The sequence below is a fragment of the Oryctolagus cuniculus genome, chromosome 4 (assembly GCF_964237555.1).
Source record: "Oryctolagus cuniculus chromosome 4, mOryCun1.1, whole genome shotgun sequence".
NCBI lineage: Eukaryota > Metazoa > Chordata > Mammalia > Lagomorpha > Leporidae > Oryctolagus > Oryctolagus cuniculus.
The window spans coordinates 87,076,063-87,098,736 of NC_091435.1; the positions used below are offsets into that span (position 1 = coordinate 87,076,063).

The following is a 22,674-nucleotide window of genomic DNA, read 5'->3' on the forward strand; positions in this document are numbered from 1 at the left end:
AAGATGCCACTCTGGAGGGCTACAGGTGTGTTTTGTTTCGGTGGCACACTTTGGTGTGGGGAATGTATTCAAGCAATGACTGTGTCTGTTTTCCCTATTATTTCCCTACTGTCTGATTAGGACATGAAGACTTTTAAGTTTGGGATATTGGTGGCTGTCAGTCAACACTTGTGAAATCAAAATAACTGAGCACAACATTAAAAGAATTGTATAAGACCCTTAAATATCACCTGTTGTAAGACAAAATTACTTACGGCTGTGAGTCAGATAACCTGTTTCCTAGTCCAAGTTAGTTCTCTAATTAGGTATGTGAAATTAAGTCATGTAGCCTTTTTGTTCCTTGGTTTCCTACTCTGTAAAATGATGTGTTTGGAAAAGATGATCTCCAATGGCCTTTGCAGATCTGAAGCTTTCCAAACCTGTAAGTTAACGTCAATTCTGTAAAAGTTTCCCTTTAAGCAGATTATTAAAAAGGAGCAAAGTTATTGCATGATCAAATTGTATACTAATTATTATATTGAATTTGAAATGGTAGGACATTAACTTTTACTTTCAATAATATACAAATTTGAACCAATTTTCAATACTCCTTTTGCCATACCTAGTCCAAGCTACTTCCCTCTTAGACAGTTGCTTGTCTGCATTTTTCATTGTTGTATCTTCAGAGCCTAGAATAGCACCTGGCACATATTAGGTATTCAATAGTTGTTGGATAAGTTAATAAAAGTGGATTCACAGAACAATTCCATCGACAATGAGTTTCACTTTGTGGGACAACACCGAGCTTGAAGCAAAATAGTTCATACTTGGCACTTTGTTTTGAGAATGACAATTTAAGATAATTCAAAGGATGGATAAAGAATTTATTATCTGTTATGAAAATAGGAAGAAAATTAAGTGAGCCCAGTTTAGAAACATGAATTCTATGCAGTAATGACAGATGAATAAACTCTTGCACAGTGTTATATATCTTCAGGTTTTGATGTGAATATATATTCATGGTGATAATGACAGGAGACATCATTTTCTGAAATTGTGTAAATGGTACAATTGTGTATTAGAAGGAAGCCCCTGCCTTTCTTGTTCATTTAGGACCTACAGTCTATGAGCTTATGCAACTGGAAAAAAATATATACTCTAGTGTTTTAAGTGTAAGAAAATAAAAGGTATATGGAAGGGTAATGGAAATGTATTAAGGTAGTAGAAATGCTTGAGTTTTGATGAGTTTGAGGTTATTTGAAAAACTGGAATTTATTACTTGATTTTGAGGCTTTGCACTATAGGTCAATTCCATCAAGGTAAAGTATGTAGAATTTGATTCTACTATACCTATGTACTATGTCGCTTCCTCTACATAAGTTATTGGTTGTGATGTTGTATGGATTTTGCTACATTCTTAATGACAGAGAAGTTTGTTATATGAGGCTGGTTCGATTAGACATTCAGACTTATAGCCATCAACTAAATAGGGGATAAAAATCATAAATGCTTTATATATGTGAATTGTTCTTTCTCAGGGCATACTGTCATGAAGTATAAAGTGAAAACTATGATTTTTCAGCAAGGGATTTGGGAAATGAGTCATCTTTGTGCCAAGTATTGTTTCTTACATATGAGTCTAAGACATATCAGATGTTAATAGTCAGTGTTTTCTCAGTACTTTCTAAGTGTTTATTACAGGTGTTAGAATTTTATAATTTTTGCTCTTTTAAATCCTATAAGAGCCCTATAAAATAGGTATGTAATAATTCATATTTTCAGAAAGATAAATTGAAGAATGGCATATTAAAATAATTAGCTCATGGTCAAACAAATATAAAATGATAGGTCCATTTATTGAATAGACTATTCTTATTCCAGGGATTGGTTTTGGATCCTTGATCAAATATAAGTTGGCTATAGATGTTTGGATTGATTTCTGTTGTTTCTATTCTGTTCCATTGGTCTATGCATCTGCTTCTGTACCAGTACCATGCTAAGGACTGTCTATTCAATAAATGGTGATGGAAAAATTGGATTTCCACATGCAGAATCATGAAGCAAGACCCCTACCTTTCACCTTACTCAAAAATTCACTCAACATGGATTAAAGACTTAAATCTATGACCTGACACCATCAAATTATTAGAGAGCATTGGAAAAACCCTGCAAGATATAGGTACTGGCAAAGACTTCTTGGAAAATACCCCAGAAGCACAGGCTGTCAAAGCCAAAATTAACATTTGGGATTGCATCAAATTGAGAAGTTTCTGTACTTCAAAAGAAACAGTCAGGAGAGTGAAGAGACAACCGACAGAATGGGAAAAAATATTTGCAAACTATGCAACAGATAAAAGGTTGCTAACCAGAATCTACAAAGAAATCAAGAAACTCCACAACATCAAAACAAACAACCCACTGAAGATATGGGCTAAGGACCTCAATAGATAGTTTTCAAAAGAGGAAATCCAAAGGGCCAAGAGACACATGAAAAAGTGTTCAAGATCACTAGCAATCAGGGAAATGCAAATCAAAACCACAATGAGGTTTCACCTCACCCCGGTTAGAATGGCTCACATTCAGAAATCTACCAACAATAGATGCTGGGGAGGATGTGGGGAAAAAGGGACACTAACCCACTGTTGGTGGGAATGCAAACTGGTTAAGCCACTATGGAAGACAGTCTGGAGATTCCTCAGAAACCAGAATATAACCCTACCATTCAACCGAGCCATCCCAGTCCTTGGAATTTACCCAAAGGAAATGAAATTGGCAAACAAAACAGCTGTGTGCACATTAATGTTTATTGCAGCTCAATTCACAATAGCTAAGACCTGGAACCAACCCAAATGCCCATCAACAGTAGAATGGATAAAGAAAATATGGGACATGTACTCTATAGAATACTATACAGCAGTCAAAAGCAATGAAACCCGGTCATTTGCAACAAGATGGAGGAATTTGGAAAACATCATGCTGAGTGAATTAAGCCAGTCCCAAAGGGACAAATATCATATGTTCTCCTTGATAGGCGACAACTAACTGAGCACCAAAGGGGAAACCTGTTGAAGTGAAATGGACACTATGAGCAACAGTGACTTGATCAACTCTTGTCCTGACTGTTGATGTACAATGTAATACTTTATCTACTTTAGTATTTTTTCTGTTCTAGTACTATTGGTTGAACTCTGTAAGTAACACACAATTATTCTTAGGTGTTTAAATTTTAACTGAAAATTGATCCTTGTTAGGAATTTGGAAACATTATGCTAAGTGAAATAAGCCAGTTCCAAAGGGACAAATATCATATGTTCTCCCTGATTGGAGACAACTAACCGAGCACCAAAAAGGAAACCTGTTAAAGTGAAATGAACACTATGAGAAACAGTGACTTGATCAGCCCTTGCCCTGACTGTTGATGAACAACTTAATACATTATCCCTCTTAGTATTTTTTGTTTGTTTGTGCTACTTAATACTTTTGGTTGAATTCTGTAATTAACACACAGTTATTCTTAAGTGTTGAAACTTAACTGAAAAGTGATCACTGTTAAATATAAGAGTGGGAATAAGAGAGGGAAGAGATGTGCAATTTGGGACATGCTCAAGCTGACTTGCCCCAAACGGTAGATTAAGAAACATACCAGGGGATTCCAATTCAATCCCATCAAGGTGGCATGTACCAATGCCATCTCACTAGTCCAAGTGATCAATTTCTGTTCACAATTGATCACAATGATGGGACTAAGAGCCAAAGGGAGCACATAAACAAGACTAGTGTCTGCAAATACTAACTGATAGAATCAAAAAGGGAAAGAATGATCCAACATGGGAAGTGAGATACACAGCAGACTCATACAATGGCGGCACTCTGGCCTCAGAATCAGCCCTTAAGGCATTCGGATCTGGCTGAAAAGCCCATGAGAGTATTTCAGGCATGGAAAGCCAAGACACTCTGGCAAAAAAAAAAAAAAAAAAAAAACCTAAATGAAAGATCTCCGCGAGTGAGATCCCAGTGGAAAGAACAGGTCATCAAAGAAGGAGGTACCTTTCTCTGAAGGGAGGAAGGGAGGAGAGAACTTCCACTTTGACTACGACCTTGTCTAAATATGATCAGAGTCGGTGAACTCAAAAGGTTTCCATAGCCTTGGCGACTCATGACATGAGCCTAGGGTGATTACTGTTGCCATAAACAAGAGTGTCAATTTGTTAAGTCAACAACAGGAGTCACTGTGTACTTACTTCTCATGTGGGATCTGTCCTTAGTGTGTTGTTCAGTGTGAAGTAATGGTATAACTAGTACTCAAACAGTATTTTTCACTTTGTGTTTCTATGTGGTGTTGAAATCTTTACTTAATATATGCTAAACTGATCATCTATATATAAAGAGAATTGAAAATGAATATTGATCTGAATGGAATGGGAGAGGGAGCAGGAGATGGGAGGGTTGCGGGTGGGAGGGAAGTTATGGGGGGGAGCCATTGTAACGCATAAACTGTACTTTGGTAATTTATATTCATTAAATAAATTTAAAAAAAAAAAGAAAGAAATGATAGATCCAGTTTGAATTCAGTAAGTTTAGCTCCAGAATGAGTAACTTTACTCAGGTTATAACAATTCCCCAATTTTTCTTTCCTGATTAATATTTCAGTGCATTATAAACATCCCAGTTCAGTTATACTTTTGCATTCTTCTGACAGTCTTTTAAGATATATTAAGTAGAGGCCAGTGCCGCAGCTCACTAGGCTAATCCTCTGCCTGCGTTGCCGGCACCCTGGGTGCTAGTCCCAGTTGGGGCGCCGGTTCTGTCCCAGTTGCTCCTTTTCCAGTCCAGCTCTCTGCTGTGGCCCCGGAGTGCAGTGGAGGATGGCCCGGGTCCTTGGGCCCTGAACCCCCATGGGAGACCAGGAGGAAGCACCTGGCTACTGGCTTTGGATCAGCCGCAATGCACCGGCCTTAGCGGCCACTTGGGGGGTGAGCCAACAGAAGGAAGACCTTTCTCTCTGTCTCTCTCTCTCTCTCACTGTCTAACTCTGCCTGTCCAAAAAATAAAAAAAGATATATTAAGAAGAGAAAAACTTACACAGTGCTATGGTGTTTTACTTTAGAAAGGCTTAACATGAGAGGGTTTTCCTTCAATATGCTTGATGTTTTTAAACTGTGAACTAAACTTTTTTTGGGAAATAGTAGACCATTACATAATAATTTTAAAGATCTGGAATATTCTGGTTGCTCACTTTGTCTTTCACTTGGCAGTATGAGATGTGTAGGGTATGTGTGTATGTGTGTTTATGTGTGTGTGTGTGTTCATGCATTATTCAGCAGGCTAGATAGAATGTTTGAATTGAATAGACATCCAGCCAAAATCTAGTGAGGTTGCACTTGGAACATCTGCTTTCTCTGAAATTAAAACAGAATGCAGAACACATCATGTAACACATGTCAGTGCAGCATTATTAAGCCCATTCCATGATATTAAAACTGAATTTAAAAAAATCCTAAAGAGAGCTTCTCCTTCTCCCTCTTACTTAGGTAGTATCAGAAGACATCATTTTTTATTAGCACAGTTGGTGGTGTTAATGGGTATTTCTCTACTAACCAACTGCATAAACTTAGGCAATTAATTGCTGTTTTGAAAGCGTAGATTCTCATCTGCCAGCTGGGAATTATAGGTGAGAGTTTGAAGTTGATGACATCAAATTTACCCTCATCATGGAAGGAGGTCCTCTGAGAAGTCAGGAGATATTTGTACTGGCTGAGGTGTGATCCAGAGTATTTTTGGGGAAAATGGAGAATTTTCATAGAACATGGGTGAATAGTGTGGTAGTCTTTTTCGAACCATGTCTGCAGTATCAGTACTCTTTTTGGACCCTAGACCTAGTCTTTTCATCTTTGGAAAAAATGATCAAAGTCTAACTTACACATTATTGCACAGCCTGCACTTGAGGCTTTCCCCTGCAGGGACTGGAGTGTACACAGCTGCAAATGGTCTCTTTTCTATCCTTGGCATGGCTGATGAACCAGGAAAGTCCTACCAAAATGCAAAAGATGACAGCCCATCTCCTGTCATATATCCAAGTTCTCTAGAACAATGACCCACCCTAATTTTGCACAGTAAAACCACCTGAGTCACTTAATATCTACACTCAGGTCTTACCCCAGAACAAAAAAATCACAATCTCTGAGGACTGGATCTAGGCATCAGTATTCTTTTAACATAACCTAGATGACCCTCAAGTGCAGTCTACTATAAAAACAGTGATATTTTCCCTACAATATTGCCCTTTCTATTTTAACATACCTTATAACCAGAATTTTTTGTTAGACTACGGATTGTTGGGCCTCAAACTCCAGAATTTCAGATCCAGTAGTTATGAAGGTGGCAGGAAAATCTGTTCAGAAGTCCAGACTCAGAACTGTTCTCCTAGAATGGCACTTTTCAAAGCTCAAGTCCATAATAATCACCCAAGGATCTTGTTTAAATGCAGATTTTGATTCAGTAATTCTTGGATGGAGCCTGAGATACTGCCTTTCCAAAAAGCTCCAGGTAATGTTGATGCTACCCACATTTAGAGCAGTAAGCGTTGGGAAGTTTTGGGAAATAACTGTACTACTGGGAGCTTGTTAAACTTACTACAAGCTATTGAATATGAAATTGCTTTTCAATGATGCTGCACACTGGAATCATCTGAGGAGTTAAATACAGTACTGATCTTCAATCCCCCCATTTTTTTTTTATTTAATTGGTTGGTTTGTGGCTTGAGTATCAGAAATTTTTAAAAACTCCACATAAGATTATAATGTGCAGCAAAGTTGGGAACCAGTGAACTAACTTTTCTCTGGAGTTTTATAGCAATTATTTGTAAAGTTTTTATTCCAAATTTGCATTTTTAAAACTTTGAGACAAAGTTATACAATAAGATATTTATTTTAAATTACAATGCAAATCATTACTGTTCTTTGAAGGAATGTTTCCTGAAAGGTGCCCTCAAGATGGAGATGCAATCAGTGATACAAGTGTCCCCTCCTGCATCCATGGCAGACATCATTAATTCTCACAAGTTTAATTGTTGCTTAGCTTTCAATCTCTTCTTAAAGCACTATTTTAGGGATTTAAAACAAAATGATTGGGTTTTCACCTATGCCTGTCTCATGCATTTTGGTTATAAAAATGATTCTTACATAATTCCTATCTTCTGATTGTTCCCAGAGAAGTAGAGGAGATTGGAATTTTATGGAAAACCAAGCTTAATGCAAATTGTCATTGGTAGTACTAAGTGCTCAGAAGAATCATCAGATTTCATAGATCAGAGAGATCCTCAAAGCTATGGTGCTTAATAAAGGTTAGTTTTATATTGAATCTTGGAGAACAGGAACAAAATGCATAAGCTGAGATTAGAAGAATTGCATTTCAGATAAGAAGGCACAAGGACATTATGGAGAGAGAGCTCCTGCCATGTTGGGGAAAAATGAGTCAGCTTATTTGGATGAAGCAAAGAGATTGTGTGGAGGTAACATAGGGGCATAGTTCGGAGTGTTTTGACTGCATTTAGTGGAGTTTAAACTTTATGTTATACTATGTGGGGAGCCTATGGAAGTTACTGAGCAATTGCAATTTACTGATGGGTGAAATGCAGGGGTTTGGAAACATTTTCTAACTCAATATGATGATAAAGTCAAGTTGAGGGAGAGAAGTTATGGTAGAGAATGGTAAGAACAAATCATCATCTTGGTTTTTAAATCCTTTAATCATTTTATAAAATGATTCTCAAAAAATCATACCACGGGGCAGGCGCGGTGACACAGTAGGTTAATCCTTTGCCTGTGGTGCCGGCATCCCATATGGGCGCTGGTTCCAGTCCTGGCTGCTCCTCTTCCCGTCCAGCTCTCTGCTATGGCCTGGGATGGCAGTGGAGGATGGCCCAGGTCCCTGAGACCCTGCACCCACATGGGGGACCAGGAGGAAGCTCCTAGCTCCTGGCTTCGGATCGGCGCAGCTCTAGCCATTGCGGCCATTTGGGGAGTAAACCAATAGAAGGAAGACCTTTTTCTCTGTTTCTCTCTCTATGCCTCTATACCTGTCAAATAAATAAATAAAATCTTTAAAATAAAAATTATACCTTATTATATTGATTTCTGTAATTCACTTAATATTTTGGGATGTGACAGGTATATATTCTTGTTTGGGATATTGATGATAATGAAGTGGAGAATTCTGGTTGAGTATATGTGAACCAATTCAAGTAAGTTTGCTTGTATTGCCTGTGTATGTATAACTTTAGCTAAGAAAAACTTAAGAATTTTTTGTACCTTCTGAGTGGGATGCTTCTATTTAACTGAAAAATTCCATTTAAAGCTATCAGAATCTTTATCATAATTGAACTCTTTTCACTTTCTCCACAATTACTTAGATTGGTTTATTATTACAGTTTTCCTTTTGTTTCTTAAGAGTGGTTATATTTTATAGACTTAAAATCGCCAGAAACCTAGGGTTCACATCTTAGCTCTTCTACCAGCAGACTTTATGACACCAGGAAAGCCATCCCTTTGAACTTTGGTTCCCTGATCTTTAAAGATGCATGCATGGTACACAGGTGGTGTTTTTGGTGTGTGTGCTTTAGACTTTAACTGCTATGGTGACCAGATACCATGTCTCTTTTATACCACCCCATTACTGATGCCTGGCAAAAGGTCAGGTGTATATGTGATGAATTAATGAATAGATTTCATAGGCCACAGTATTAATTTTGGTATCATAGTGTTTGATGGAAGATTTATGGAAGATACAAATCTAAAAGCTTCAAACGATACAGTGATTTCTTTGGGGGAATGTTTGGGCCCCATTGATCTTATGGACTGACACCTGTGCTGTTCACTGATTTCTTCCAGTGAGCTGTGAGACAAGTCTTCTGTGGAAGACAAATTGGCCGCAGAGGATGAATGATGATGAGCATTTGCTTTCATTATCGATAGTGATGTGCTTCATTTTTCATCTTAAAGAAAAAAATAGAATCACATTGAATTGACTTGTTAATTATGCAAGTTTCTGAACATCTCTGAAGTATCATAGAAAAAGTTACACAGTATTATCAGATTGAAAACCAATTGCATACTTCTGCTAGAGCCAAGCAAACATTTCTTTTGTTGAAGAAAGGGATCACCGTGTTGATCATTTTCTCTATGCTGAAAACTACAATGTTTGCTGACAGCCAATGTGTTGAAGAAAAATTTTAGTCTCCAAGCCCCAAACCACTAATCAGTTCCATAAGTCAGTAAATTCATTGGGGAAAATAAATCAGTCTGTTGGATTATTTGACCAATTGTTTATAAAGCAGGGCTTGTGACTAAAAAGCCAAACCTGAGTAAACATTGCTTCAAGTATGTGGATTGTTGATTTTTGCGTTGTTACACATTGTCTTATTTTAAATACACAATTGCTTTATTTTCAATACATAATTTACTTACTGGATTTTTAGTAGGATAAGATTGAATACATTGCTTTTTTCCTCAACACATTTTAAGAAATCTTAATTCGGGATAATGAGCACCTTGCTACTTCCTCCATTGTGAAAGCTATAGATTTGCAGACATGGCACTACCAACGGTTGGGCAACAATACCAACAAGATGCCTTGTACCATGCTTTTATAATTTTAGTCATGATTTGTTTTTATTTTATTATTTTAATCAATCTTCATAACAACTCAGTGAGGTATTCACAGCGAAGAGATGCGCAGAGGGATTACTTTATTCCAAGCCACCAAGGTCATAAAGCTATTAAAGTTTAGAACTAGGGCTCGTGACGCTAGGGCTGTGTCTTCTGGACTGAAGTTTAATCCTCATTCCAGTGTACTTTGCTTGACTTAAAAGCTAAAGAATTGGTAGAGCCACATCTTTCCCTTAATTTATGTAAGAAATGCTGTTTTAGTGAGTTAAATTCAGTTATAACCATTGTTAGGTTGCTACTGTGCAATAGGTTCTGGATGTCAGCAAAAAAAACCCCACCATATTTCATGCTATTAAGTGTCTCATAGTTTGCATGGAGACACACTTGAGCTCATAAATATGATAAAACCATGTGCTAAGTGTTGTGTATGGAATGCTGTGGCGTTAGAAGCAGAGAATTAATAATCAATTTGCCTCAGTGAACATTGTGTTGTACCATGATTTATGTAACCACTTTTGTATTGGAGGATTTTAATGCTTATACCATCTCCTATTTGGCTGAATATTTAATTATTATATTTTCTTATTGAGTATTTGAATGGTGAATAACTAATTTTAATAAATGATAAATACCAAAAATAAATATTAATTTCATGACTAAGTAGAAACCAATTGCAAGAAACCATAGGATTACAGAAGAAAACAATCTGGTTCCAACTTATGTTAGATTAAGATTTTGTATGATAAGATATTATTTGCACTTTAACAAAGTATTTTGATTGCTTTACAAATATTTATTTATTTATTACTTTGAGAGAGATAGATACCTTTAATCTGCTGGGTGACTTCCCAAAAGCCCTTAACTGAGGCTGGGAGTCTGGAATTCAGTCTGGATCTTTCACATGGATATTACCCCCTTGAGCCATCATCTGCCGCCTTTCATGGTGCATGTTAGCTGAAAGTTGGAATTGAGAATGTAGTCAGGTCTCAGACCCAGGCATTCCATTATAGGATGTGAATGTCCCAAGCTGGGTCTTTAAACAACAGGAAAAATGCCAGCCTCCCATAGAAAATTTTGAAATGTGGGGAATGATATTGAATTTTTGGGGGAATCTGACATTGCATATACACAGATCATGAATGTGAATATCTCCATTTTCTCTGAGTATCTGGCACTCGGGTTTGCATGCCATAAGGTGAATGTTTTTCATTATTCACTTTATAAAATCAACCAAGAATGTCAAACTACAACCTTACTCTTTCACAACTGTTGAACATCACAAGCAATGAGGAGTCTGTCCTTGGAAATATTGAATTTACATTGTACGTTGAATCCACATCTCCAAAGACACATTAGTAAGGAGCCTTTGTCCTTTACTCTTCTTCTCCTTTTTTGTAATGCCACTGGCAATCACAATAGTTTTTTTTTTTTTTTTCTTCGTGTTTTGGAGTCATTGTTACCCTTTTGTCACTTAAGTAATCCAGTGTGGATAATAGATAGATATTAAGTTGAATGCAATGCAACATTTTTACAGGGTAATTTTTTCCTGATCCAATATCATTGTACAGTATGCATATTATCTTGATTGTAACAGATTTTCCAAATTCTTCCTTTCCTCTTTGTTCCCTCCAACCCTGTTTTATGCTATACAAACCTGCTCACCTGCCCACACAAACACATTAGCCCCAGGTATCCTATGTTTGTTTCTATCATCTCAAATTTGTACAATATATGTTTGCTGACTCTTTCCTGGTTTTGAATACAGAATATAATTGAATATATTCTGTGTGATGCAAATATTATCTTCAATTTTCTAACATGCTTAATTATGGAAATATGACCTAGAAAAGCTATGAATAAAAAAGCTTAATAAGAAATCACTGCTGAATTATTCACTTATTCAGCAAATAGTGAATAACAGCTTCTAAAACCAAGATACGCATGGCAGCAGGAATAATAGTAACAGTTTCCAGTGCCTCCAACTTTCTCATAGAAAAGTGGGAGCCTGGGGCCAGCACTGTGGTGTAGTGGGTAAAGCTGCAACTTCAATGCTGGCACCCCATATGGGAGCCAGTTCATGTCCTGGCTCCTCTACTTCTGATCCAGCTCCCTGCTAATGGCCTAAAAAAAGCAGTAGAAGATGGTCCAAGTGTTTAGGCTTCTGATACCCATGTGGGAGACCCTGCAGAGAAGCTCCTAGCGTCGGCTAAGCTCAGCACTGGATATTGTGGCCACCTGGGAAGTGAACCAGCAGTTGGAAGATCTCTTGCTCTATCTCTCCCTCTCTCTGTCACTCTGATTTTCAAATAAATAAATAAATCTTAGAAAATAAACCACAATGCCAAATATAGACTCTGGGTGGGAGGACACATTGAGACATGTCAAAAAGTATACACCATTGGGCCTCCTTAAGCCACAAAATTTGGATTTACTACCTCATTCAATTTCAGTAATTGTGTATTTCATAATATTCCTATCAATCCCTTTCCTCACGTGTCTGACATCTAGGGCTCTTTAGCACTATCCATTGGACAACACGCTCAGCAGTTGATATACCTGGTAGCAAATGTGAAGATCAGGGGCTAGCATTGTAGCTTAGTCGGTCCCATCTAGGCACAGGTTCATGTCCTAGCTGCTCTACTTCTGATCCAGCTCCCTGCTAGTGGCCTGGGAAAAGCAGCAGAAGATGGCTCAACTCCTTGGGCCTCTTCACTCATGTGGGAAAAAAAATAGCGGGAGCCTCACAAAAATTTACGGTATAGGTATAGTCACCCAGGACCAGTCTGTGGAGTTTATTTTCTTTCCTTAGCATATGCCTGACATTTGGCATATAGTAAGTATTTATTAATTATGCCACAGGATAGTTAATATATAGGATAATGGCTTAACAGGTATTTATTGGAAGAGTAAATGTATCAGGGAAATTATAGAGATATTTACAAGGTACTACATAAAATTTCAACCATCTGCAGAGTCTTACCTCAAGCTTTAAGATGGCACTTTTCCTTCCCTTCATTTATTCAGTTTGTGTTAGTTCTTTTGGACACCATGAAATGATGCCAGATAGTTTTTAATAAAATGGCCTTTTGCATGTCAAAATGTCTAGCAGGATCCCTCAAAAACATAAAAGTAGCCATTTAAATGAATAATATTATTACTGTAGCTATTTCTTTCTCTTTCTTTTTTTTTTTTCACTTTTTTCTCTCTTCTTTCATTTAAGTTTGAGCCTGAGACTAACTGAGGATTTGCAGGTCCTAAAGCTTGTATTATTTTTACTACTCCATTTACAAAGCAAATAGAACATAATGATAGGAAAATTAGATACAAAGGTGAGTATTCAAAGTAAGAAAATTAATACGGAAGATTTATTGTAAGAAGTTGAAGACTTCCATAAAGAATATGAAATCCAGGAATTAAAATATTTTAATTAATTACTTAATGGGTAATTTGTAAGTCTACAAATTTAATTTCTATTGTTTTAGATATATAGTCCTTGAATATCTTTTCAAGTATGTTATAATATACTTTTTTCTGTAGAAAATATAGAAATACAATAGAGTCTTTCCTTTAGCATAAGTTATCAAAGTTGATGTTTTAAAAATAATTAGGACTTTTATTTTAGGATCACAGATCACAAGTTTTTGATGACCAGTGATGTTGAACATATTTTCATATGCTTGTTTGCTTCTATATGGCATATAATTATCATCTTTATGTAACAAATATTTAATGGAATGTTGAATATAAACAGAATATATACTATCCTGCATATACTCAACCTCTCTCTCTCTCCTCTTTTCTCCCCTCCTCCATCTTTTCCTTATTATACTTGTTTGGTTTAGAAATGATCCTTGTTTTGAAGGATTGATAAATGTGGTTTCTTCCTCAAGGAACATTTCTAAAGGATGGATAGTATATATTGTGATCAATACAGTTGACATCCAGTGTGGATGATTCTGTGCCTGGCCGGGGAGACTGTCTGCCTAGACCATGCAGGAGGTTAAGAGGGCATGGCACACCATGCCTCCAGGGAAAGATCATGGGGGGTGGGTGCTCAGGCACACTGAGAGCCACACATGACCTGACTGCTGCCAGGGGGCATTGGCCCCAGGCACACATTTCCCCCACCCCCCACTTCCTGTTGAAGGGCCTTTTGTCAGCTGGGTAAACAGCTCTTGGGTATGTTCCAGACCCATAAAACCATCTGGGAGGCTACCTGGGCTACATGATTGGAGAAGCACAGTGTTGCCAATATCAGCTTATATTCCTATAGAATTAATGTTGCCACCTGAACTAGCTACTCTCCTTTGCCTGCCCCATAAAAACTTGTGCCTGATTGTTAATAAACAGGCATGTTCACCAAAAATTGTCTCCGGTGCTTCTTGTCAAAGAACACAATTGCCTCACCATCCCAACAGTGTGGGCTTAACAGGACGAGCCCACAAGCCAGAACCAGGGCAGCTGCACAGCAAGAGGAAACAGTTGACATCTGGTGTGCCAGTCCGAGCATGGCAGAGATTTCAGTGTGAAGACAGGGCAGAGTGACATTCCTAGCAGAGGGAGCAAAGTACTTAAAAGCATAAAGTTTAGAATGTAGGAAGAGAAAGATAAAATTACTAGAAACAGTAAATAAATATATTAGAGTGAATAGTGTTAGGTAATAGAAATGTGCGTTTTGGCTATATTTAACCTTGGTTATCAGGTAAAATGCTTTAAGATGTAATTTCGCTTTTATTAAGAAAGCAACAATTTCTATCCCAATAAGGAAACCTAACTTTTTGGAAACACTGTGTTCTTTCCTGACCCTTATAATCAATAAATTTTACTGAGTATATGCTATGTACATATAACTAGGCTAGACATTTCAGTGACTCCACTCAAGGGAGAGATGGAGACAGGTAAGAGGACCAGTAACTCTGATGCTATTATATAGATATGCACATAAAATAAGCAGTTTTGGGAAAGGGAACTGTCACTAGCTAATGTTCTGAGCAGCTCAAAAGTTTTATTGTGACTTACTTGAAGAACCTAAAATCTCCTGATGTTCTCTGAAGTTGTCTGTCAGGTTTTTAGTCACAATCCAGGATGAGATATAATCTTAAACCACCATGTACCAGTCCAGATCCTACTGCAAGAGCAGTCAATGCCTGCACAGTTGGGTTCAGAAAGTATCTAAAGGTCACTCTGTGCTTCATTTTAATATTAATATCTCTACCCCAGGAGTAGCTTAAACTTTAATACCATAGCACACATCATTATTTGGAGTATGTTTGTGAACTGTGCTTTCATGTACTTGTACCACCCCTATATGTGATGACAAAAATGTCCCCTCTTACATATTTATTTTTCCTGAAGATAAAAGATACCCATTTCTCCTATTCAAGGAGACAAGGCTTTGGAAATTATTTACTATGACTTCCTTATTTGAGGCGAACAATTTACTTTTTGTGACAACTCTTTTTGGTGCATTCACTAGGAAGTGGGCCTATGGTGATAGGTGCGTAATAGAACTACTATCACTGATGCCTTTGGGAAAGATTCATTGGGGAGTTAAATAAAGTAGGCCTTAAAGGGTAGAAAGAGTTGGCCACACTTAGAAGTAGAATACAGTCTTTCCAAAAAGACAAAGAAGAAAGTTACAAGATTGATGAGGACTTGTGAAATGGCAAAAAGCTTTATGTAGCTGGTCACCATGTATGCAATGCATGACAGGTGATGAATTGGCAATATAAGTTGGAAACCTGTTGAAAAGGATATTGTGTATAGGGAGGAATTACTAGAAGTTGGAAGCAGGGAAATGAGCTAAAGAGTGGAATAAAGTCAAATAGCCCAGATGGGTCAGTGACTTTTTTTAAGCTCTTTTAAAATAGTCTTTTTTTAAAATTTATTTTGTTTAAGGGATACAACTTCATGCACTTAATATACAGATTTGGGGACAGCGACTTTGTGATTGAAGAGAAAAACCAGAGATTCAAGAGGCACTCTATCTGAGTGGTGAAGGGTTCCTGTGAACTAGAGCCAAAGTTTGTAAAATTGAGATAAATGGAAGGTGACAATAAGTCATTTGCTACTTTTTAGGATTTTAGGAGACAAATGAGGATCACTTCAAAACAATAGTATTTCATTTTTAGCATCAAAATTTTTACTAATTTTTAAAATGAATTTATTAAGGTTTCCAAAACATTCCAGGTGAAAGGCATTATCACCTTGTAGTTCATACACAACTTTCACACAGGTTTCTTGTTGTTATCCTGCCTACCTTTTGCCATTTTCTCACATTCTTTACATAAGAAAAGCTTTATGTTGTAGTTGTATTTTTTTTGTTTTGTTTTGCTACATGAACCAATATTTGTAGCATTTGTTCTAATAAGTCTTTAGAAAGACATTATCCAAAGAGTTTTGGATTTCATTATTCTTAAAGAATTGTCATTGAACTTGATTTTCTAGTAGCTGCTTTTATTTACAATATATAAGCTCCTTGTATCTAGTTGATGCCTTGTGATTTAGTTCCGCTTTCATTAGCAATCTCTATCAGGTAGGATTAAGGCTGGCTCTGCATTGCACAGACTAAAACTACAAGGACTTATTTTCTCACATGAAAGTCAGATTGGGTAATTGAATGCTGAACCATTGCCACTGTTTCACACAACTCTCAGGGACCTAACTCCTTCCAGCTCACTCACCACCACTCACTGGGGAGTAGCCCTTGTAGTCACAGTCTGACATGATCCAGGCACCATATTCTGGGGGTTGAAGAGAGGAGCAAAGGCTATTTGTAAGCTGTCTTTTTTAATAGGAAACTTTTATTTAATAAATATAATTTCAAAAGTAAAACTTTTGGATTATAGCAGTTCTTTTCCCCCAGACACCCTCCCACCCACAAACCATCCCATCTCCTGCTCCCTCTCCCATCCTGTTCTTCATTAAGATTCATTTTTAATTATCTTTTATACAGAAGATCAACTCTATACTGAGTATAGATTTCAACAATTTGCACCCACACACACACACAAAGTATAAAGTACTGTTTGAAGATTAGTTTAATCGTTAATTCTCATAGTACAGCATGTTAAGGACAGAGGTCCTACATTGTGAGCAAGTGCACAGTGACTCCTGTTGTTGATTTAACAATTGACACTCTTATTTATGACGTCAGTAATCACCCAAGGCTCTTGTCATAAGCTGCCAAGGTTGAATATAGCCCTACCATATGACCCAGCCATCCCACTCCTCAGAATTTACCCAAGGGAAATTAAATTGGCAAATAAAAGAGCTATGTGCACCTTAATGTTTATTGCAGCTCAATTCACAATAGCTAAGACATGGAATCAACCTAAATGCCCATCAACAGAGGACTGGATAAATAAATTATGGGATATGTACTCTATGGAATACTACACAGTGGTAAAATAAATGAAATCCAGTCATTTGCAACAAAATGGAGGTATCTGGAAAACATCATGCTGAGAGAAATAAGCCAGTCCCAAAAGGACAAATATCATATGTTCTCCCTGATCTGTGACAACCAACTGAGCACCTAAAAGGAAACCTGTAGAAGTGAAACTGACACTATGAGAAGCAATGCCTTGTAAGTTGTCTTTAATGAAAAAAATATTCTTCAGATGTAGAGGGCTGGTGCCATGACTCACTTGGCTAATCCTCTGCCTGGGACGCCAGCACCCCGGGTTCTAGTCCCAGTTTTAGTGCTAGGTACTAGTCCTGGTTGCTCCTCTTCCACGCCAGCTCTCTGCTGTGGCCCTGGAGGGCAGTGAAGGATGGCCCAAGTGCTTGGGTCCCTGCACCCACATGGGAGACTGGGAGGAAGCACCCGGCTCCTGGCTTTGGATGGGCACAGCGTCGGCCGTAGCGAACATTAGGGGAGTGAACCAACGGAAGGAAGACCTTTCTCTCTGTCTCTCTTTCACTGTCTAACTCTCTCTCTGTCTCTCTCTCTCTCTCACTGTCTAACTCTGCCTGTCAAAAAAATAAAAATAAAAAAAAAGATATAGAAAGGCCTATTTTGCCTACATCTCCTTGGCCAATTCTGAATTTATGAGTTACATCTAGCTATAGGATACATAGGGAAATGTAGATAAATTGTCTGTTAGCTTTCAGGAAGCAAGCATCATAGTGTTTATCATTGAGGATCAGATAAACTTGATGAATTTATCAATATTTTGAAAGTTAAATTATGGACAAATTAAAATATTATCTTTTAAAAGATTAATCAAACTGCTGAATATTATCTAAAAATATATGACTGAGGTAATTTGTCAGTTTTTTAAAAATATTTTATTTATTTGAGATGTAGAAATTCTAGAGAGAGGGAGAGAGAGAGCAAAAGGTCTTACATCTGTTGTTTCACTCCCCAAATGGCTGCAATGGCCGGAGCTGGGCCTTTCAGGATCCAGGAGATTCTTCCAGGTCTCCCATGCAGGTGCAGGGGCCCAAGCACTTGGGCCATCTTCTACTGCTTTCCCAGGGCATAGCAGACAGCTGGATCGGAAGAAGAGCAGCTGGGACTCGAACTGGCACCCACATGGTTTGCCGGTGCCGCAGGCAGAGGCTTAGCCCAGTATCTCACAGTGCTAGCCCTCGATATGTCAGTTTTTATGTTACTGCCATGGTAACCTTTTTTGATAAACAGAGAAATAGGACATTATTGGTAAATAATCATTATGTAGAAAAGATACATTTATGTGTATGGAACATTTCAATAACAAATAGGACGTTTAGCTCTTCTCTTGACTGTATGGTAGGATTATTATATTCTTTTACAGAAAAGGAACTAAGGGCTTAAGGTTAAATGAATGGCTCAAAGCCTTATACTTCTGGGTTATGGGTTTAGAAACTATGCTGTCTTCATATTTTTCACACTTGTTTAAAAACATTTATTTATTTTCATTTTATTTAAAATTCGGAGGCAGAGAGACTGATACCTTCCATCTACTGGTTCACTCCCCAAATGCTCATTATAGCTGGGGCTGGGTTAAGCTGAAGCCAGGATTTCAGAACTCAATCTAGATCTCCCATGTGGTTAGCAGGGACTCGCACACTTGATCCATCACTGTTGCCTCCTGGGATGTGCATTGGTGGGAAGCTGGATTTGTCGTGGAACTGGCTTGGACCCATGCATTCTGGTATGGGATGCAGGCATCCTAAGCAGCATCTTCCCTGCTGCCAAACAGCTGTCATCCTCTCACTCTTTTATAATTTATGTTGCTGCCCCAGTTTTCATATGATGTGTGCCTTAGTTCCCATTTGGTAGTCCAGATCTCTAGGGTTAGAGTGACAGACTCTCTTATTAGTCTTTGCTTTGTTTACATGATGTCCTTTTTCATTTCACCTCAGTCTGAATCAGTTATTCAGTCTGCTGGCATCTTCAAGAAGACACACAGAGCATCCCACAAAACCACCTCATGTCCTGCCCCACTAAAAATGTCCTTCCGTTCTTGCTTACTTGATTTCTTCCCTTTCTTTTAGTGGCAGCTTAAGTCCTACCTTCTGTGGAAGCATTTCCTGAATGCCTCAGGTCACACAGATCTTACATTTCCCTGAACTTGTGTAACACAGTGTGTGTGTGTGTGTGTGTGTGTGTGTGTATAGCATATAATTATAGATGTAAATTATACACTCTACCGGATTATTCCGTATGTCTAGGTTTCTCTTAAGCTACACTTTAAGTTCTTGTATAAATATTTCTTAGGGTTTTGGCAGCGCAGAGATCATGATCAGAATATAGGAAGAACTAAAACTAGTTCTGAACTATATTGAGCCAACTGTTAACTTTCAAACAACTACAAATATCTAGTGTCAACTTTCATGACAAATGAAGAAAGAAGTTCCAAGAAGTAAAGAGATTCAACCAGCTAGTAATTGAATCCTGCTGCACTAAACATATGGTCTGTAGCTTGATCTTGTACAACTCTCTCTATTTTCCATTTTAATTTTAATTAGTTTTTAACAACTTCAATGTGATTTGCTGATACAATTCTAAGACTAAAGCCGAATAGTATGTGTGTGTGTGCTCAGATAAAAGGTGTGTGTGTGTGTGTGTGTGTGTGTTGAGAGAACCTCAGAAAAACAGAGGAATTCCTGATTGATGGTAGCTTTTAGGTTATTTTGTGTATATCTTATATTCAAAATTGAGAGGAATGGACGTTATGGAAATTTTGTAGTGGAAAGGGCAGATAAGAACTTCTAACTAAGAATATAAAAGTGAGTTGCAGAAATGGTCTCCAGTGCATACATCCATGACATACTTAAATCCTATCCACGTTGCCAGCTATAGAGCTCAACTATGTGGTTGCTTTCCTCCCAAACATGATGTAAATTTTTTCAGATAAGGAATGTTGTCCACTTATGCTCATTTTTTGATCCCAAAATTAATTGGACTGGTGCTGGGATATATAATTTGTAGAACTGTGTTGTCAAACAAATAGAAGGTTATCTTTTTATTTATCTTTTTGTCTGGTGTATGAATTCATTTTCCAAGTGGACATATAGCTTGTTGATTATCTTTTAAGTTTTTTATTCATTTATTTAATTTTTTGAGAGGCAGCAAGGCAAAGGCAGACATAAGCTGGTTCATTACACAAATAACCACGATGGCTGGCAATAGGCTAGGTCAAATCTGGGAGCCAGGAACTCAGTTAAGATTCCCTATATGGGTGGCAGAGATCCAAGTACTAAAGCCTTTACTGCTTTTTCCAAGGATGAGTAATAGCAAGAAATTGGAATCAGGAGCTGAGCCAGGACTCAAACCTAGGCCCTCAGTCATGGATGTGGGAGTCTTAACAATGAGGCTAAATGTCTGTCCTGACTGTTGAGTATTTTGAATTAGGAACCATTTAGATACTTAAGGAATAAAAACATTTTTTAACTTTATCTTAGGTTGTTGAATTAAATTTGCCAAGTTACTTTAAAAAAGATTTTATTTATTTGAGAAACAGAGTTACAGACAGAGAGAGGGAGAGAGATAAAAAGGTCTTTGATCTGCTGGTTCACTCTCCAAATGGATGCAATGGCTGGAGCTGAGCCAATCTGAAGCGAGGCAACAGGAGCTTCCTCTGGGTCTTACCTGTGGTGAGGGGGCCCAAGCACCTGGGCCATCTTCTACTTCTTCCCAGGCCACAGAGGGCTAGATTGGAAGAGGAACAACCAGAACAGGAACTGGCACCCAACTGGGATGCTGGCTTCACGGGCAGAGGCTTAGCCCATTACACCACAGTGCCCCGCCAAGTTACTTTTGGCAAAAAAAGTTTATTTATGTACTTGAAAGTCAGACAGTGAGCAAAAGAGAGAGAGAGAGAAAGAGAGAGAGAAAGAGAGAGAGAATCTTCCATTTGCTCATTTACTCCCCAAATGTCAGCAACAACTGGGGCAGAACTAGGCCAAAACCATGACCCAGAAACTCAATTTGGGTCTCTCATGTGGATGGCAGGGTCTCAAGAACTTAAGTCATCATCTGCTTCTTCCCAGGGTATGCATTAGCATGAAACTGGTTTGGAAGCGGTGTAGCCAGGACTCAGGCATTCTGATACGGGATATGGGCATATCAAGAAGCGGCTTAGTCTGCTGTGCCACAACACCGACCCTCTGAATGACTTTTTAATGGTTTTGTGCATAAAGGCATTTTCTGTGGTTATAAAAGATATTCATTATGGCTTATATCATCTGTCTATCTTCATTGCATGCAGAAAACTGAAATATCAAAACAAAGTCCTGTCCCAGTGTTGCTATTTATGAGTCAGTGATTTTTGAATTCATCTTCTGTGTTCAAGACCATATTCCAGGCAATAAGTAAAAGACTGACAACTGAAAGTTCTGATAGATTTTATTTTATTAAACATTTATCTGTTTATTTGAAAGTCAGAATTACACAGACAGGCGGGGAGAGACAGAGAAAGTAGTCTTCCATAGGTTTATTCACTCCCCCAGACGATTGCAATGGCCAAGGCTTGGCAAGGCTGAAGCCAGGAGCCAGGAGCTTCTTCTGGGTCTCCCACATGGGTAGCAGGGCCCAAGCACGTGGGCTGTTTTCCACTGATTTTCACAGACCATCTGTAGGGGCTGGATCAGAAATGGAGCAGCCGGGACATGAATTGGTGTCTCTGGCAGTGGTTTCCCTTGCTGTGCAGCAGCGCTAGCCCCTGGCAGATATTTCAAAGGCTGTACGTAATTATTACTCATGGTCACAACTATGTGTTTTAACTGTTGAGAATTATTTTATCTGAAATATCTGGTGAAAAAAAATCATCTAAAGTTACATGGCTTAAATTTGTGTTCAGTCTGAGTAGCAGAGACCCTGGACTCTCCTTACCAATTTCAATTAATAGGTTTTAAAAAATTCTCAAAAGAATTGCTGTGAAAAACAAGATAACTTATTCAAAAGATTGTTGATCATTTCCTCTCTATGTTCTTTTTTGTCTCTCTAGCCCTCTTCAATCTAATTCCTGTGGGCCTACGTGTGGTGGCCATCCAAGGGGTGAAGGCCAGCCTCTATGTGGCCATGAATGGTGAGGGCTATCTCTACAGCTCAGTAAGTACCTTGGGATGTGTGTGCGCCATGTATGTGTGCATGCATATGAACTATTGTTGAGCGATAATGGAATAACCATTCTTTTGGGAAATAAAGTTGGAAATTGAAGTCATTTTATACCTCCTGATTCATTTCTTTGGGGTTATCATGAATATTTTATGGTTTTAGAATGCTAAAGATCATGTCCTGCTGAATGACAGACAGCTGGTTATTCTCCATGAGATACTGATTCCCAACATCTAGCTTGCACTTTAGAGGGTACACTATCTTTTGGGTCTTTCCTTTGTCTTTTATTCAAGGTATATGACAATTTTTCTTTCTCCTGTCATTTCAACTTCAAGCACAGAGCACAATTTAGGATGTGTATTCATCAATTTGTTTGTAAGTCTTCTAGGTTTCCTTTGGGGGAAAGAACTTTCAGCATAGATAGTGATCATGTAACTAAATCTGTATAGTACCTGATGCATGAGATTCTTGGAGTAATTGTGT

At 38.0% G+C, this 22,674-nt stretch overlaps 1 protein-coding gene across 6 annotated transcripts in view; it reads left to right on the plus strand.

The window, feature by feature from the left end:
* Positions 1–22,674, plus strand: part of FGF12 (fibroblast growth factor 12) — a 596,835-nt gene that overhangs the window by 372,253 nt on the left and 201,908 nt on the right. For all 6 annotated transcript variants that reach the window (XM_008266666.3, XM_008266665.4, XM_051818906.2 and 3 more), the window contains one exon: positions 22,082–22,185. In XM_008266666.3, the coding sequence (XP_008264888.1) occupies positions 22,082–22,185 (104 nt within the window). The remainder of the gene's footprint in view (positions 1–22,081; positions 22,186–22,674) is intronic.